Source organism: Xyrauchen texanus, chromosome 6, assembly GCF_025860055.1.
Source record: "Xyrauchen texanus isolate HMW12.3.18 chromosome 6, RBS_HiC_50CHRs, whole genome shotgun sequence".
Lineage (NCBI taxonomy): Eukaryota > Metazoa > Chordata > Actinopteri > Cypriniformes > Catostomidae > Xyrauchen > Xyrauchen texanus.
The window spans coordinates 28,469,721-28,484,956 of record NC_068281.1 but is presented as its reverse complement, the minus strand read 5'-3'; the positions used below and the strand labels follow the sequence as shown (position 1 = coordinate 28,484,956).

The 15,236-nt window shown below is 37.0% G+C and overlaps 1 protein-coding gene across 2 annotated transcripts; it reads right to left on the bottom strand.

Moving 5' to 3' along the window:
- Nucleotides 1–2,580: 2,580 nt before the first annotated feature.
- On the bottom strand, nucleotides 2,581–15,236 carry LOC127645184 (septin-2). Of its 2 annotated transcripts, none has more exons than XM_052128721.1 (13): nucleotides 15,128–15,236; nucleotides 12,653–12,694; nucleotides 11,657–11,771; nucleotides 10,116–10,202; nucleotides 9,599–9,722; nucleotides 7,538–7,672; nucleotides 7,282–7,399; nucleotides 7,099–7,200; nucleotides 6,849–6,994; nucleotides 6,545–6,667; nucleotides 4,221–4,281; nucleotides 4,049–4,143; nucleotides 2,581–3,527 (listed from the first exon to the last, which is right to left on the bottom strand). In XM_052128721.1, exons 2-12 carry the CDS (start codon nucleotides 12,674–12,676, stop codon nucleotides 4,057–4,059), a joined length of 1,122 nt encoding a protein of 373 aa, XP_051984681.1. In that variant the 5' UTR covers nucleotides 12,677–12,694; nucleotides 15,128–15,236; the 3' UTR covers nucleotides 2,581–3,527; nucleotides 4,049–4,056. The 2 variants fall into 2 exon arrangements, with proteins under 2 accessions (XP_051984681.1, XP_051984682.1); XM_052128722.1 differs by having other exon boundaries at nucleotides 6,584–6,667.

Below are 15,236 nucleotides of genomic sequence, written 5' to 3'. Positions count from 1 at the left end.
GTTATTGATTACTCTGTATCCTCTTCTGTTCTAGTGAGATTCAAACTGATAGTCTTTAAGTGGCTTCCTCCTACATTAAAGCTTCAGTCATGATATAAATGATTCTTAAAATGGTATTCTCCTGCTCGGTTCTTCCAGAGCGGTTTCTCCTATTTTAAAGACCCAGTATTGATATAAATGATTTCAGAGGAATACAGAATAAATAAAAAAGTAACAATTTATTTTCCAGGTAGGATTTAAAACATAAGTTTCAGAAACAAGTCAAAGAACATACCTGGTAGCAGTTGAGAAAAGTACATGTAATTGCAAAGCATGGGAAATCTGAATGCAGATACCTATTATTACAGTTACACACATCGAGGTGTGGGATCATCTGACTACAGAGAACCCTGAGCTCTGGGCCAGCTTTCCTTAAATATCCAGAGAGAATACACATTGTGTACCAAATGGTATTATCACACAATGAGAATTTGGAGGTGAATGGGTTCTTGACGTCCTGGTGTTAAACTTTCAAGGAAGGGGATAGACCTCCATAATTATTCAGTATTTGGCAAAGATCTTATAACTTTGGTGTCATTAAGTTTTACAAACCTGGGGACAAAACACTATACCATACACACTTGAGACATTTTAAATGATACCAAACATGTTACACCTACCAAACATGTTACACTAGTTACATTATTTGTATACATCAGATATTGTCTTTTGTTACATACAGATTTTAGGTGAGGTTGAGGGGATTCTGAGCTGAAGGGGAATGGATGAGGAGGAGAGGGGAGAGAATGGGACAGATGTGGAAGGACAACAATGAGGTGTTAATTTGCAATCTTCGCTCAGTGGGGTGTGGTGCCTTAGGAAGAGTTGTTGATTTTCTCAAAGATCATACATTTGCTCTTTGCCTTTGAATGCAAACACATTGGCACCCAGCCTTATAAATAATTCTTTCTATTATTATTCTGACAGTTCACATTCTTAAAATAATGATCCTAAGACTGGGAATGTTTTCTGCAATTTAATGTCAAGAATTGTGAAAAACTGAGTTGAAATGTTTTTGGCTAAGGTGTATGTAAACCTCTGATTTCAACTGTATGAATTTTGTCTTGATTCATGGGCCAATATATTTATTTTTTCACTTATTGCTGAGAAACCTCACTAAATGCATTGCTTCATTTCTTATTTGTAACAATCTGTGTAGTTGTGTGCCTACTGCTACCAAATTTCAGCTTTTCAATCATATCCCTGGCCTGATTTCTGTTGACATCTGTCATGATGGTGTATAAGAATGCTGTCAATCACAACTTCAATGAGCCCTTTTCATACTAGCGCCATCTTTGCTTGTTAATGGGGAAGACAACGAGGCTTAAAATACAAATTTACGCTAGAGTGAATAATGTCTCTTTGAAGTTGTGCTCATGTCACAAACTCCTCAGACAGGAAGAACTCAGTGGGCTCAAGCATGTTAAGCCATGTACAGCCAACATGTCAAGACACTTAACTCATTCACATTGCATAGTACCTGCTACGCTTTTGACTTAAGATATTTTTAGATATGTAAATTAATTTGGATCCAGAGTAATGTGAGAAAATGCATTTCCTTAAATTGTTTGAAAGGATTTTTATTCTTGGGTCGATTTCCTCCACGTGCGAAGACCTCTAGTGGCAATGTTTGTGGTTATAAAAACTGGCAACCACTTTGATAAGTCCTAAAAAGGAATACATCACCATTTCTAAAACTGTTTCAATATAAAACTTTATTAAAAGAAGATAAACTATTATTGTCTAGCAAAGTTTTCAGGTGAAACCTTAAAACTGGAATGTTGATAAACATTTACAGGAACAGCTGTGGTGTATTGCAGTCTTGAAGTGATATTGGCCTTTGTGTAACAGATAAAATCCCACATTTCAGATATTCCTTCATTTAAACATTTTCATCAAAAATTATTTATGAAACAGAAATAAATCTGCTTCAAGCACATGAGTGAGCTAAAATAAAGAATTGTAACCACAGAACCTGGAAGGACCTCTTTCCAGGTTCCGTGGTTACAATTTTTATTCTGGGTATGCGTCAAGGTCAATGAGCACGACATATATTCAGTACATATTTCAATGTATGCAACAGAAAACCACCACACAGCACTCAGACCCAAACAAAGTATGATAATAAATACATTACAGTATCACTAAAATTAGGATTTAATGTACTTCAGTGAACAGCCTGTTCTCCTTCATTTGACAGTAGACAAAATGGATCATGGGTAACAGTATGTCTGTTTTTGCTTTCTAAAGGCCATTCAACAGAATTGCACATGTATTTAAAGACATCTTCATGCAGGGAAGAGAGAAGCACTTCAGAAAACTCCTAAACGGGAGAGCAGCAATCTCTCTAGCAACACTTAAAAAAACATGATATAATAACTGCTACCATGACACTCAAATTGAGCTGCTTTTCAGTGTTTTTTTTAGCTAGATGGAATAATATAAAAGACCGTCCTTTCCCAGCAGCATTTGGCTTTTGTAACAGAAAATGTAAATTGCTCTGTGTGGTCCACTGAGTTAAAGGGATAGCTAACACCCCCAAAAAAAATTTTTTTTCATTATGTACTGACCCTTATGCCATCCCAGATGTGTATGACTTTCTTCAGCAGAACACAAATTAAGATTTTGCAATTTTGGCCCATACAATGTATGCCAAAAATGAATGCCAAAATTTTTAAGCTCCAAAAAAAATCCCACAAGTCAACATAAAATTAATCCATACGACTTTGATGGTTAAATCAATGTCTTCTGAAGCAATATGATAGGTGTGTTTCCATTTTTACTATAAATTCACCCTGCCTGATCAGTCAATCTCCACTTTAACCTTCACTTTCTTCCTGTGTTTTTGGTGATTCACATTCTTCATGCATACGCCCCTTACTGCGCAAAGAGAAGAATTTCTAAAGAACAAAATGGATTTAAATATTAATCTGATTCTCACCCACACATCATATTACACATGGATTAAAAAATTGGAATAATATGGATTACTTTTATGCTGCTTATATGTACTTTTTGGAATGTCAATATTTTGGAACCCATTCACTTTATGGACCTACAGAGCTGAGATATTATTCTAAAAATCTTAATGTGTGTTCTGCAGAAGAAAGAGATTCATACACGTCTGGAATGGCACAAGGATGAGTAAATGATAAGCAAATTTTCATTTTTGGGTGAACTATCCCTTTAACTTCAGCTGATGGGTGTTCTTCATTTTGGTTACTGGCATCACAATGTATTGGGAAACATAAATGGAAATTAGAAACAGCATCTAATTTTATATATATATATATATATATATATATATATATATAAAACATTAATACTGCTTACAAAAAACATTAATTCATATAAGAGTGAAAGAAACTAAGAAAATGGCAAGCATGGTGAGTTAAGGACGCGTCTCTACTCCTCCTCAAAATTTAGCATCACTTCCTCTTTTACCGTTCTGTTTCTGACTGGTCCACGGCCAAATAACAGGTCAGCATCTAAAAGAAACACACATATAAGCCCCCTAGTGCCTCAAATATATCTTTTAACACAGAATATATAATGTCATTATATTACGGCTACAATGAAAAGTAGGCATTACCAATAAGAATAAAAAAGGTTTAAAAGTCTTTATGTTTAGGGCAGCTGCAATGCTAGCAAGACAGAACTGCACTAATATTCCTCAAACATTCTGGTTAGGGTCTGGTCTATATCACAAACAAGAAGATTAAACTTCTGCTATTAATTCAGACACAAGAGCATCAGTGAGGTTGGGTAAATTCCATACGTTTTCAAAGGGGTTCAGCTCTTGAGTTCTTCCAAACCATGTCTTGAAGGACCTCACTTCGTGCATAGGGACTTGGTCATGCTAGGATAGAAGTCGTGCCTCATTCTGCTTAAAAGTTTTGTCTAAGGAAAGTGCATGCTTAATGCTTACTTCTATGCACCTGTTAGTATAAGGGAGTGACCACAAGCTTTTGGCCATGTAGTGTACTTAATAAGCCTTAAAGTCTCTTACCATGTTCCTCACTGGTGTGGGCCATCTCCATCGCCATCTCCATGCTTCTGCATCTGTGCCTGCATCTTAGCAATCATCTCTTGCATCCGCCTCAGCTGATACATACAAACACAGTCACACACTGATGTTCACACATGCGTCAATTATGTTATTAGTGTATGAGAGATTGTACCTCAGCCTCCTTCTCCAGCAAGATCATGTCTTTGTCCATTTCCTCTGGCTCTGGAGCCTTCCTGCACAAGAGCAGGTGAGGAGGTGTAAAACGCCTCATCCACAGCTTTACTATATTAATACTACATTAACAGTTAACTTAAAGGTACACCAAGTCATTTTTTTGTGAATGCTGCGCTGGCCAATGTAGTCTTCTTGGACTTATACCAAAGACTCTAAGCCAAGTCAGTCCACTCGGTGGTCATCTTGGGAACGCTCCCTGTCAGCTATTTTCTATAAATTGTAAAACCTGCATAAAAGGTCCATTCCCATCTACCTGAATAGGAAAGACTGAAATCTTCAAAACGGTTGGTCAAGATTACAATCAAAAAAATTTTTTCAAATCAGCAGTAAAATGTGACTGCAAATGCGCATCATGCTCGCTCTCAAGTTGTCTGAATCTAAAAGGTGATTGGCTCTTTAACCTTTAAGGTGGGACTTCCTTTTCTACATCCGCCATACTGGCCGATCCAATTTCTCCCATTCATTCTAATACAAGCGTACTATCTCAGTCTAGATACAGTTGTCTCTGCTTATATCCTGACACCTAGAGGCGAGGATGCAGCATCACACAAAAGCTGTCCATGATTAATTTATTCCAAAATAAGTAGTATTTGACTGCTCATGTGATCTCAACATGATTGCATCTATGAGCCAGCCCAGATCCACTTAGAATAAAAATGCTTTTTTGAGGCTGCTGACGTGACTGGGGTCTTCATCTCATGTGGGAGTACATGATTTTAAAAAATTTCAAAAGTATTATCCTGTTCATTAATTATAATTAATGAGTGCACCTTTAATAGTAATTTATTTTACACACAGCTATCTGCTTTAGATTACTCAAAACTCTTTCTCCTCTTATGCCAAAACAAAAATTTGACAGACTTACATTCAGTAAATTCATATCAGAAGCAAAATTATAGAAAGAGGCACTGTAGATTAGAAACACAATAGAAGAGGGTTTTGCGATGCACAGTTTAAACAAGGCAAGAGTGACAAACCTGAGTAATTAGTTCAAGTTTATGCTGAGCAGATTAGAAAGTTGGAGACGACAACAATACAGAGAGACAGAGGCTGCATGCATTGAGAGGTGCGGAAACAGTGCCAGTATCAGGTTGACATATAGGTGGAGCTGTGACTGAGCTCCCAGCAGTACCTCCCCCTCCTATCCTCTAATGAACAACATAGATCTGACCGCAAGCTGCAGATCTACGAGAATCAGATTTAAAAGGCCTGAGTCAAGACTGTAGAATGAACAAATCAGCTACGTCACAATATACAGTATGTCTCATACACAAACAGTATATATGCACGCATTTGTACAAAAAAAACCTGTGTACAAACTAAAACATCACATACAAAGAAAATGCCTTATAAACAGAATATGAGCTGAAATGTTTTTACGCATGTTATTATTGTTATAAATTTAAATTCTAACCTTATTCCAGAATAACAAATATGATGGCTCGATCTAGTTTAGGCCTATATTAAAAAGGTGTTTATTATGTTTTTAAAGGTTTTAAGAATTACACACTCAGCTTTCCTCGAAGATCTAGCTGTATGAGTTTTCAGGTTAGAGTGTGTCTCTAGGAAGCACAAAGTTAGGTTTGAAGAAAGTGACAAAATACTGTGGAATGCCTTATGTGGATATGGTTTGGGCATGTATTACTCTAATAATAGCAGGCATACTCTACCTCATTTAGAGTAATCCAGATTCAATAACAATAGAACAAGGATAAGCACACATTTGTGCATACAGACCTGTTGTGAATCAGTAATCAATATTTCAGTTCTGTTGGTCCTCACAATACAAGTGAATGGTGACAAGAACTTTGAAGGCCCAAAAGGCAGTATAAAAGTAATCCATAAGACTCCAGTTAAAACAATATCTTCAGAAGCTATATGATAGCTGTGGGTGAGAAACAGATCAATGTTTAAGTCCTTTCTTACACTCACTTTCACTTCCACATTCTAAAAGCGTCTGCCAAATGCATAAATGTAAATGTAAATGTAAATGCAAGACTAACTGGGGCAAATCAATGCTTCTCCATTCCTTTTGTGATTGATATTGAATTTCTTTTTATGTGTCTCTTTGGTAAAAATAAGAATTGACTATGTATAGATGTGCTATTTCCACAAATTTCCCAATTGACATTTTGCCACGTCTCTAGATCACGACAACGCAGATAGCTTTGGGATGTTTAAATAATCTATGAGTACACCCAAAATACTTTTTTCTGGAGGTTGGGGGAGGAGGTGGAGAAAGACAGGCAAAGCAGTACGTACGCAGGCGACAGAGGCAGAATGTAACCATGGGAGGACAACCTGCCGCCCCGTTTGAGGCGTTCTGAGCGGAAGTTCTCATAATGAAGGTCCTGAGTCACCTCCTGCAGGTCCTGCATATGGGTGCTGCATGGTGAAAACAGGACACATAATACTTTGACAACATCATAGATAGGACTGTATAAAGTGAGGACCTAATACAGCCACAGGATAATAAAATAAATCCCCAATTGGAAATATATCCCCAATCCTCAATTATTTCCTTACAGAAAAATTCAGCTTTTCCGTATGGCAGAGTCAAACTCACATTAGCATGGTGCGAAGTTTCAGGAAGTCGTTGTGTTCAGGGTTTTCCACCTCCACCACACCCCACGGGTACAAACGCCCTCTCACCTTCTTCCCTTTAGCCTCAATCTGCTGGTTGGATCCCACCACTGCAAATGGTATGCTGGCCTAAAACACAAAAACAATGAGAATATATTACAGAATTTGGCCTTGCTTGGGTGACTAATCTTGATGAGTGCTGATCATTTTAAAAGAATATGGTAAGACAGTACCTTGAGAATCCTGGTCTGCTCTTTGAAATCTTCATCCTCATCTGACTCAGCATCAGGGAGGTGATAGATTTTAATGCCATGCTCATCGATTTCATCCAAAATCTAGAGCCACAGAAAGAGATTTGATAAAACAGCAATCATTCAATGTCAGGCTGTTTTTGGAAAGAGAAGTGAATGCAATACCCTGCGCTTGAGTCTCTCTCTCTCCCTCAAGGTCAGTGTATCTGCTTTAGCAATAACAGGAACAACATTCACTTTATTGTGAATGGCCTTCATGAACTGGACATCAAGAGGCTTCAGCCTACAAAATTGGAGCATGAGTTCTGAAACTTTAAATCATGACTTAGAACGTCAGGGACATCCAAAGTGATACAACTGTGGAGTGCAACATCCATGATCTATAAAAATTGTCCCAGATGAGTGGACCACAACAACTCACCCATGACCCAGAGGGGAAATGAAATAGAAGCAGCAGTGCACCCGGTTGTCCACGATGTGCCTGCGGTTCAGTCCGCTCTCATCATGCAGGTACCGCTCAAACTGGTCATCAATGTATGAGATAATGGTGTTGAAACTGGCCAATGAAAGAAAAGAGAGAAACTCTTAGGGCTTTTTCACACCTACCATTTGTTTTGGAACCTTGGCCTTTTTCTCCCTTGGTTCGATTCATTTAGGCATATATGAACTCTGCAAGTGCACCGCGCCGAAACAATCGGTTCGATACCACCTAGACGAGATGGTCTTAGTCCGATGGCAAAGAATCTCTGGAGCGGTTTGCTTGTGGTGAGAAATGCAATCCGACCCAATGGACCAACCATTAACCCTATAATAACCATGAACATACCTGTTGGATCTGTGAAGAAATCTGTATGTCAGCTCATCACTGTATGTAATTCATCATCAAAAAGCAAATATACAGTAGCCTTTTGGGGAATATATTAGATATAGTTGTATGTTAAAAAAAGGGAGTTGTTTAATAATTCCTGTGGTAATTTTAGCACAATCATTCCTGGATAGCTGCAGAACAGACACAGGTAGGGTGGTATCAGCAACATTATGACAGAAATAAATGTGGCTCTTTCTGTGTGTGTGTGTGTGTTTGTTTGCGGGGGCGAGACGGAGAGAGAGAGCTCTGTGATCATGCAAATTTGCACTTTTCAATACAGAAACAATTAGAAACCATAAATGCAAATTTTACAGTTCATATCCAATTCCATTTTCAAAATATTTGTACCACTTGACACAATTTTACAGGTATATAATTTTAACCAGTATATCGATGTATGAGCTAAATACTGGAACAGCACATAAACATTATGACCAATGAGGAGACAGCTTGCTCACATGTGACTAACACAGTTTTGGCCTGTTTTGAAATAATCCCCCGGTGAAAGCAAACTGAACCATTAATAAACTGCAGCATTGTTAAACTGAAACCGTTTTGGAACAAATCAAGCAAGCTACAGGTCTGAAAATGTCCTTAAACTTCTTTGAAGATTCTAGTCCTTTACAGTCTAAAAACTTCGGACATCAGTAATGTTTTCTAGTTCATTGATGTTTACTCCGAATCATCCTAGACTGTTAGATGTCAAAAGTTTGGACACACATGCTCATTCTTTATTGTTACTTTTTTCACATTTAAAGATAATAGTAGTCATAAACACAATGACAACACAAATGGAAGTATTCATTCATTCAAGTATTCATATATATAATTATATAATTTTATTAATACAAAAACTTCTCAACTTAGCTTATTCAAAAGTAGTTTGCCTCGAAAACAGCTTCGTAGTCAGTGCATTTTGTCTACCAACTTCATGAGGTGCCACCAGCGATACTCTGATGTCTGTTTTGGCAGCTGTTTTTCTTTACTAACCGATCCAACTCATCAATTTAAAAAACAAAACGTTTTTACATTTAAATTTAGTAAAGAAATGTATATATTTATATTTGTCTACAAAACAAATTCTTCACATTTAAGCATCAGATAAAAAAAATGAAGAAATGAAAAACGCATTAGCCATCCATCAGTGAAATGTCTGAAATGATTATAAAACATGCTGGAAATGTTTTCAGCTAAATGTAGTCAGTTATAAGAGTTTTGTGACCAAATACATTTCTTTTTTTCAGACATTAGCACTTTAATATCCTGCCTTTTCTTTTTTCCTTCTAAAGCGGGTCAGGGAGCGTTCAGGAAGAGGTCACACATGTTTCCTGTCTCTCCACTTCCAAAAAAATTCCTACATATAGTTACAGCCCACACTTCTCCTCCTCTTTCATTTCACAAGATCAAATCTTTCTCTTTATTCAGAATTTTCTTTTTTATGAAAAGCTCCCTTAAAATAATAATATCAAACCAGTAAGACTCACAGTAAACAACTGAAGATTCATAATATTCAACTCTCAGAGCATTCATAACAGAATAAATGATCACATTGACTTAAATGCATGCAACCTGAGCCTGAATTAATATTCTCACGGCCATCAAAGCAAAGCTCACCAGTCCTGGCTGTTGATGGCATCTCCATATCCAGGCGTGTCGACAACAGTAAGACGAAGTTTCACTCCACGCTCCTCAATCTCCACAGTAGAGGCCTCGATCTGCACGGTGCGCTCAATTTTCTCTGAATAACAAGAACACATGTAAAATACTTGTCTAAAAACCTTCTGAGCAGCAAAAATGTGCATAATCCCCTCATAATTACCAGGCCACTACTTATGCACATTCTGTCCTTGTTTACTCACCCTTATATTGTTTTAAATCTGTCAGACATTCTGTCTTCCAAGGAACACAAAAGGAGATGTTAGGCAGAATGTTAGCCTCAGTCACCATTTACTTTCATTGCATATTTTTCTCCTTACAATGAAAGTGAATGGTGACTGGGGATAACATTTGCTTTCCACAGAGGCAATAAAGTCACATGGGTTTGTAACAATATGAGGGTCAGTAAATGATGCCTAAATTTCAATTTTTAGGTGAACTACGACTTTAATTAGTTCTGCATTGAATTTCTCACCTGCAGCACCAGGAATAACTCTCTCAGGGTAGAGATCAGTGAGGAACAAGCTGTTGATCAGAGTGGACTTCCCCAAACCTGACTCGCCTGAAAATAGCACAAGTTCCAGTAAGAACACATAGTCAAATAAATCCCAAAAACACTTAACTGAAATAGACACGCATATTCCGCATGCTATATTCTTTTGATTTTACTTTGAAAAGTACAACCATTGCTCTTTGTGCACAAAAGAATAAAATATTCTAACCAGTGGGCTGATACTAAACCAGTGTTTTGTGCAATCTAACTCATTCTCTAACCAGTGTCATTGCTCCCTGCCTTGAGAGATAGAGATATATATATATATATATACACACATACACACACACACTGATCAGCCACAACATTAAAACCTCCATCCTAATATTGTGTAGGTCCCCCTCGTGCCGCCAAAATAGTGTAGCATTCTGAGATGTTATTCTTCTCAACCCAACTGTACAGAGCGATTATCTGAGTTATCGTAGACTTTGTCAGTTCGAACCAGTCTGGCCATTCTCTGTTGACCTCTCATCAACAAGGCACTTCCGCCCATAGAACTGCCACACACTAGATGTTTTTTTTTATTTTTGGCACCATTCAGAGTAAATACTAGAGACTGTTGTGTGTGTTGTGCTATTCTGAGATGCGGATTGGTGCTGTTTTGGCAGCATGAGGGGGACCTACACAATATTAGGCAGGTGGTTTTAATGTTGTGGCTGATCGGTGTGTGTGTGTATATATATATATATATATATATAAAATATATATATATATTTTTTTTTTCAGTTCTCAGTCAAGACATCTTCCATCATGTGCAGAGCTAAAACTACACAGCCATTGAAAGGACTCACAGATGAAGTTCTGCATTCCTCTGTGATTTATTTTAAGGCTATTGGATGTACAATGGGGTCTGCAGAGCCGGCAGCTACCAACCCCCCTTCCCCATAGCAGATCTCATGTGTCAACAGCTGTAAACACACACAGAGCAGAGGGGAGAGTCCCCAATCTCCTAAAAAAAAAATTGTTTCATTGCTCTGAGCTGCCAAAGACTCTTGTTCCCACATACTTCCTAAGTAGAACTACTCAAAAAAATAAAAGTGAGAGAGAAAGTATCCTCCCATTAAAATGTAATGTTATCCCTCTCATTGTGAAGCTTCTCCCACGGACATTTCCGGAATGTGGCATTTTCCTGTATGTTCAACTCCTACAGAGTACACTGCACGTTTTATGAACACTCCAGTCTCAAGCTCTGGTTTCACATGATTATGTTATACTCTTTTAATAATATATACTAAAATAATAAATGTATTAATACTCTTACAATATGTAACAGAAACAGCACATCTAATGTAGAAATCATAACAACACAAGGTTGCCATGGTACACATTATGCAAAGTATTTCTAACATGTAGCTGAGAAGACGTGTTTTTTCAAATCATCATAGTGTTTCTTGGTAATGATTCTAAGCTTCTTTCCATGCAAATAAAATTAAAGACCATTTCACAATCCAAGAGATACTTACCCACCACCATGAGAGTGAACTCAAAGCCCTTTTTTACTGATTTCCGGTGCACCTGATTTGGTAAATTTGCAAATCCCACATAGCCAGGAGTCTCTGGGTTTGTAAACTGTCCCTGCTGTTCACGGGAGTACAGAACAAAACAAAACAAAAAATCACTGAACAAGATCATTTAAGACTAAAAACATTGATTAAAACTTGATGTTTCACTCTCAAATACAAACTGCTTGAAGAAACACAGAATCACCTTTAAACATGAATCTCTCTTTAACAGAACTAGAGTATTGTGCAGTCTGTGACTGATGTGTATAATTGATCCAAGATTAGTCTGTTCTTAACAAATCTTTATAAACAAATATATGACACTCTCCTTGTCTTCCTTTAACAAAGGTTCGGCATGTTTCAATTAAGAATCCACAGATATAATCAGATTTTATTTGGTGTTTTTTAACTTCTCTTCCCTACACATCAGTCTAAACTTGTTCGGCTGACTTTGTACTAGGGCTGCACGCTTATGACAAAAATCGCTATTGTTGAATATTTCTCTTGATATTTCAATCATGATTATGAATTTAGATAAATACGAATGAATGTTACATATCACTTTTCTGACATGACACTCAACTCGCTTCACATAGTGAACGGTGTAGATGGAATTCCTTTTTTGTGGGGTGCAAATTACAATGCAAGTTACACCTCCAAAAACAAGCTTAAACTTTGTTCCTTAATTGTTATATTGCTATACTATAAAGGGAGCATTTTAGTTGTTATAATGCCAGTTTTATTTGTAAATACTAAATTTGAAATCAACAGGAGATCAAAATGTAATGCTGTACTTGACACTTTTCACGATTAGTGTGATTGCAGCAGCCGTAATTGTAATCTCGATTAATTTTTCGATGAATTGTGCAGCCCTACTCTTTACGTCACATCAATGGGATGTACCAAATAAAACTAAAACCCTGAGCAGCATCCACCGACCAGTTCTCATTTCTTTACCTTCAGTTTCTCTGCTTGAGACATTTTGAACTCGAACTAAACCTGCAAAAATGATGAAAACAAAACAAGCAATTATTTTTTTTATGTAGCTTAGTTACAATAAGTAAATTACATGTACCACATTACATACAGTACTGTGCAAAAATGCTTCACAAAAACATTTGTCTTAAGATGGCCATTTATATTTTCAGCTTTAGTGTCAATAGAAAATATACATTTTAGACTCCCAAACTTTTCTTTTGCAAATAAAATAGAATAGAAGAACAGGGAGCCCTGCAACAGATGGCATGGCCTCCACAGAGCCCCCCACTGAACAGCATGTCAGTCTGGTATTACATGAAGAAACAGAAGCAACTGAGATATACTGAAACTGAAATATATGAATAGGAACATATAGAAGAATAGGAACAAAGGAAGAAGCTTGGAACAACCTATCTGGCAACAACCAATAAAAACTGTGTCCGGGTGCAAGTAGGAGAATTGGTGCTGTTTTAGAGGCTTTTGCACAGTACGGTTTGTAATAAAATTACCCTCTTGATGTTGCAAAACCGGTTACATTGAGTTGAGTGCACAGTTCAGCTGTAGTTAAAGTGAAAGGTTTCAGAGCTCTACTGGAACAGGAAGTTCATGTCTGTGAGCATCAGTCTCAACACAAACCAACATCAGCCATTTGACATCAACCGACATGAATACTAAAACCTAGCATAAGTACTTAAAGTCTTTAAGTGGGCTGGGCAGCTTTTTAAAACATTTATTATGCCTGTATGTGCATTTGAACGTAAACAATGGAGTGGTGGTGGCGCACATAACTGGTAATCAGAAGGTTGCTGGTTCGATCCCCACAGCCACCACCATTGTGTACTTGAGCAAGGCACTTAACTCCAGGTTGCTCTGGAGGAATTGTCCCTGTAATAAGTGCACTGTAAGTCGCTTTGGATAAAAGCGTCTGCCAAATGCGTAAATGCAAACTAAAATCGGTCTTTGCAGCAATCTTTATTTAATGAGGGTTGGAGAATCCAAAAATGTAAGCAGCTGACTTACTGTCTAATCAGTTAATGGTTTAACCGACAGCGGTTTGGAATGGATGGAACTATTAAATAAAAATTCAAAAATGAAAATGATCTCTTTACCATAGACTATTTAGCAGAGATGGCAACTTCCATTTAAATGAATGGGAGAAATTGGAATGCCCAATCAACGAGTGCCCAACGGTCAACAGGTGTAGAAAAGAAGTCCCACCAACCACCTTTTAGATACAGACATTCCTGCCAATCAACTCTATAACACACATGTGCATTAGCTATATAATATTTTTAGCTTAATCTGGGGTAAAGAAGCTAAATGTGTAATACCAACGTTGTCCGATTTTACTGCTGATTTGAAATATGTTCATTCATATGACTCCAGTGGTTAAATCCATATCTTCCGAAACTATATGATAGGTATGGGTGAGAAACAGATCAATATTTAAATCCTTTTTTATTATCAATCTCCACTTTCACATTGTTCTTTTGTTTTTGGCGATTCGCATTCTTCATGCATATCACCACCTACTGGGCAGGAAGGAGAATTTATAGTAAATAGGACTTAAATACACACCTATTATATTGTTCTAAAGATATAGATTAACCAGTGGATTTGTATTGATAACTTTATGCTGCATTTATGTGCTTTTTGGAAATTCAAGATTCTGGTCACCATTCACTTGGACCTACTAGAGTTACTCTTCTAAAAATCTTCATTTGTGTTCCGCAGAAGAAAGTCACGCACATCTGAGATGGCTTGACGGACGGCAAGTAAATGATGAGAGAATTTTCACTTTTGGGTAAACTATCCCTTTAAGGACACTGGTCTCAAAACAATTTAAAAAGCACCTTATTTTCATCCTAAATCCGTATACCGCTTATAAAGGCAGCCAAAGTCTGTTTTCAAACCTAGTGAGCTGCCTATATAGACAGCATTTTACAGTAGGTTCAGAACAAGCACAAAAACTCACTAGGTCTTGAGACGCAGAAAAAGTAATGAAACAAAAGTTTGATGAGGAAATGCTCTCCGCACAATGACAAGAACTACAGGACAGACAGAAGCATATCAAACAATGTAATAAAATGTGCGGTCACTGAAATGTTCAGGAACTGAGGTCAGGCAATACAGCTATATAATATTTAAAATAATAATTATAATAAATAATATTATTATTATATAGATCCAATTATATTATATTTATACATAAATAACCCCCTTAATAATAAGTTATTAAGTGATAAAAACATATGAATTATACTGGTTTATTACTATAAATGAATGTATAATTCAGGCAAATTGTCTTTAGTGCACTAAAATGACACACCTCTGTTAACAGAGTTACTTCATTGAGGTTACAGCTGAGAGACGCGATAATCATGAAAGAGCAAGAAATCACGCATCTTACGTTTTAAGACACAAACATTAATTGTATAAATTGAGTATTTGTACCTTTTAGTCTCTGTAAACCTTGAGTTCAGCACAGCAGTGAGTTTGATTAGACGAACAACCCAAATTCCTGAGATTCCGGAACTGCACAAATGTGAAGAATGAAGCGTTT